The following is a 3,410-nucleotide window of genomic DNA, read 5'->3' as shown; positions in this document are numbered from 1 at the left end:
GCGCCCACACCTAGACAGGAGGACCATTAGGGTCCTCAACCAAAGCCTTTGGCTCAAAAGCCTAACCGCAAGGCAGCGGTGTTTGACGGGGAAATGCAAATGCATTACCTATTCTACGGAACAAGTCGCCATACATGTCCCAACCCCCAACCTGGAGGGCCAGGAGACTGTGTTCGTCAGACCTCTAACCATTGACCAACCTGGTATGAGAGACTCTGTGAGTGTCGCGGGACACTCCAGTATAGCTAAATGGGTCTCCGAGGTACACAAACCGCCACACCACGGTAAGGTCCAGTCTCTTCGTGACGGCCAATGAACTCACCCGAACTACAAATATTTCGACTAATTGCCAGAGGTTTTTTTCCGTCAGCGCTCATCTCTGACGGACAGTTGACGATAAACGGAGAATATTTGCGGTTTCGAACGCTTCGGCCCAACTACTCTTCCGAAGGGCCAGTCTAAGGAGAAAATCATGACTTGTAACACGGTATGTCCTTCAAAAATGAGACTGTGTTGAATGTAGAAATCACGGGAATCAGCTCGACTTCCGTTATGACGGGGGGCGAAATGCCTCAGGAGTTAGAACGCGAACTAACTGACCAGATGGTCCGTGGTTCGAACCTGACCTCTGCATCTTGACTTCTGTCTAGAGGTGGCCGACCTGGCAGTATCCCAGCCCTCGTCCTTCCTTCGGGCGGCATGGCAGCCAGGCAGAGAAAGGGTATTACAATCGAACGTTATGAAAAGGCTCATTTGTGAAGGCCTGTGAAACACTGATTTAAGGGCAACACGCAGGATTTGTGTCGTAAAAGCTGTGTCAACCACATCTTCACAGACCTCAAGGTATCAAAACAACATAATTATAAGCTACCCACAATATTAATACATCTGTATTTCCCAGGTACATTCGGCTGTGTTGACCCGTTCGTATCACACATGCTCATCAGGAATTGCCCTGGAAGTCCTTTGTATTTCCTTAATTTTGGACGTGTAAGAACGTGAGGAGAGTTTCTTCATTTTTGCTCAACTTTATAATCGGAAATGAACGGAATGCGTAAGGTCTTCAAAGCTCTGTTTGATTAGTTGCTGGTGAAAACCTTACCAACCTGGGATATGCTGACGTCATTATCTTGCGTTCGAAGAGGAGAAGGCACGTGGTTGGGATGAACTCTAACGAAAATCGTATCCCGCCCTTTGGCATGCGCTTCGCATCCACAAATGTAAAGCAATGATCTCGGGTATGTGGTCACTGAACACCACTTGCAGCACAATAAAATGCCCTCGCGATTGTGGAGCCATTCTTATCCCGAAAGTTCGTTAACTGTGACCATAATATGACAAACCGGATCAACGCATGAGTCTATAGGACTCGGATTGAAGAACACCTATAATGAGGCGGCGTATCTTTGAACTTCAAATGACATGCATACAGGCTATAGTACAGTCTGGTTTGTCGTATGTTTGAGACGTAGCCTCGAAGAGCCATGGAACTGAGGTCTCTACTAACTGTTCTCTCATACCTGTGACTTAACTTGGCTGGAACAAGCGAACCCGCAACAAGTCAACTATAAAGCGAGCATCTAGTTGCATGGTAGGGACTTCGGTCAAAAATGTAACCAGCACCGGGAGCTGCACTGGATCGGTCGTCAGTTGCATATACCGACGAAAAGAATGCTGTTTTCTTTTTTACTTCCGAGTGGGGCAACCAGAGAGGTGGTCAGTCTTTGACCTGACGGGAGAATATGAAGGCGATTACATCCCTATTCGAAGGTGGGGTCCAAACGATTCTTTCTGTGCCTGACCGGAGGTATTGCAAGATACGGCCACTAATTAATGTCAGTGGTATCGATTTCCAGACTGCGCGGGTGTTTGGGGGTTCAGGTATCTCAAAATGTTCACAATGACATGATACAAGGTGCCCACTGTTATATTTTATTCTTTCACAATAGGGGTTTCAATTAAATTATGTGTACCCCACCCTGCTTTTCGGCATCGTGTCGCACATATTCTCTCATACATGTTACAATACATTTCCTGACATCAGGCTTGTCTGTTCTTCTTAGTTTTGGCTTGTGTAATTAGAACAACAATTCTCCCTTTTGTTTTTAGATAAATGGATTTCCCAACCGCTATTGGGGCTGGGGGAATGAGGATGATGAATTGGCTGCACGCTGCATGGTGAATGATATAAAGCTGTCCCGGCCTCCGGAACATATCGGGCGCTATCATGCTGTGTCCCACGTTAAAGCTCATCGCGGAGCAGGACACTACGACTTATTTTTGAGTTTCCGCGGATATCTGAACGATGGACTGAGCGCGCTCAACGACCACTCTTATCACGTGATTAGGGAACACGTCCCAACCCAACAAACTCTTTTACTTCCACTTCCTCCGTTACTCAATACTTGTGCACTCACCCAGTTGGCCCTCTCCTTAAACACTTCTGTTGCAGCAGTTAGAGAGGCGATCTGGAACACAGTACAACTCACCAACCTCAGCAGTGTACGGCGGATAGATGTGGACAGGCTTCTTCGTCCGATTCTCTACACACACATCACCGTTGATGTTAGTCCCATTCGAAGTAGACCGGTTCACCCGCTAAAGCACACACGCGAGTCCTGGATATGGTTTCTACGTTTCTACGGATGGATCTGAACTTATTTATTGTAATTTCATGTATTTTTGAAGAGGCATAGTTATGTTTCTCCTGACAACCCCCAACTTTTCATCTCGTACATGCTGTGATCCCTTGTCTTTTTATGTCAAAACGCGAAACTCTTCAACCAAACAACTTCACCTATATAAGCCACCTGAAGATTTCTTGGGGCAACAATCTTCCATTTCGGTCTGTTGAAGGCCATTCACGGAGATCTAGTTCTATTGTTTGTGCTGCTCGCCTTTACGCATCATAAAGGCTTAATCGTCAATTGTGAATGAAAAACTCATATATTATAGGTGATGTTCATTGTTTGTCTCTACGAACGGGTACTTTTTCAGTCCATTGTTCTCAGCTCTTTCGAAGTATGAGCTTTATTTTAAATTCGTTTGCGTAAGAGCAAGTAGCCCTTAATCAGTGTTTTTCAGCTAGGGAAATTACAAAAGCTGAACAGAATGGACTCTGGGTTTGAAAACACCAATTATTGAAATTACGGTTGCTGATCTGATTCACTCAAAATCGCTGTTTCTCAGTCTTCAATAACTAGCGAGCTTCACGCTTTCACTGGCAGTTACGTATCCAGTGACATCGCAAGAAGCGTTTGTGACCGATCAGTAAAAGTCAGAAAGGTAACTTGTGTTTTGTATGGACGCAACAATAGATTCATCCTTGTTCTGTTTACTGTTGAACTGTTAGTAGGGCTCAAGCAATCACCCACGCATACTTGTTCAAGGCATACACCGTCTGGCTGACA

General features: G+C 45.5%; 1 protein-coding gene across 1 annotated transcript in view; it reads left to right on the top strand.

Annotated features, from left to right (window-relative positions):
- Positions 1-2,971, top strand: part of T265_05578 (hypothetical protein) — a gene marked incomplete at both ends in the record, with an annotated part of 18,682 nt that extends 15,711 nt beyond the window's left edge. The window contains one exon of the mRNA XM_009170630.1: positions 2,110-2,971. Coding sequence (XP_009168894.1) covers positions 2,110-2,655 — 546 coding nt within the window. The remainder of the gene's footprint in view (positions 1-2,109) is intronic.
- Positions 2,972-3,410: the final 439 nt, after the last annotated feature.

The sequence above is a fragment of the Opisthorchis viverrini genome (assembly GCF_000715545.1).
Source record: "Opisthorchis viverrini unplaced genomic scaffold opera_v5_107, whole genome shotgun sequence".
NCBI lineage: Eukaryota > Metazoa > Platyhelminthes > Trematoda > Opisthorchiida > Opisthorchiidae > Opisthorchis > Opisthorchis viverrini.
Note: the sequence above shows the minus strand (reverse complement) of the source record. Positions and strands in the feature narration are given on the sequence as shown.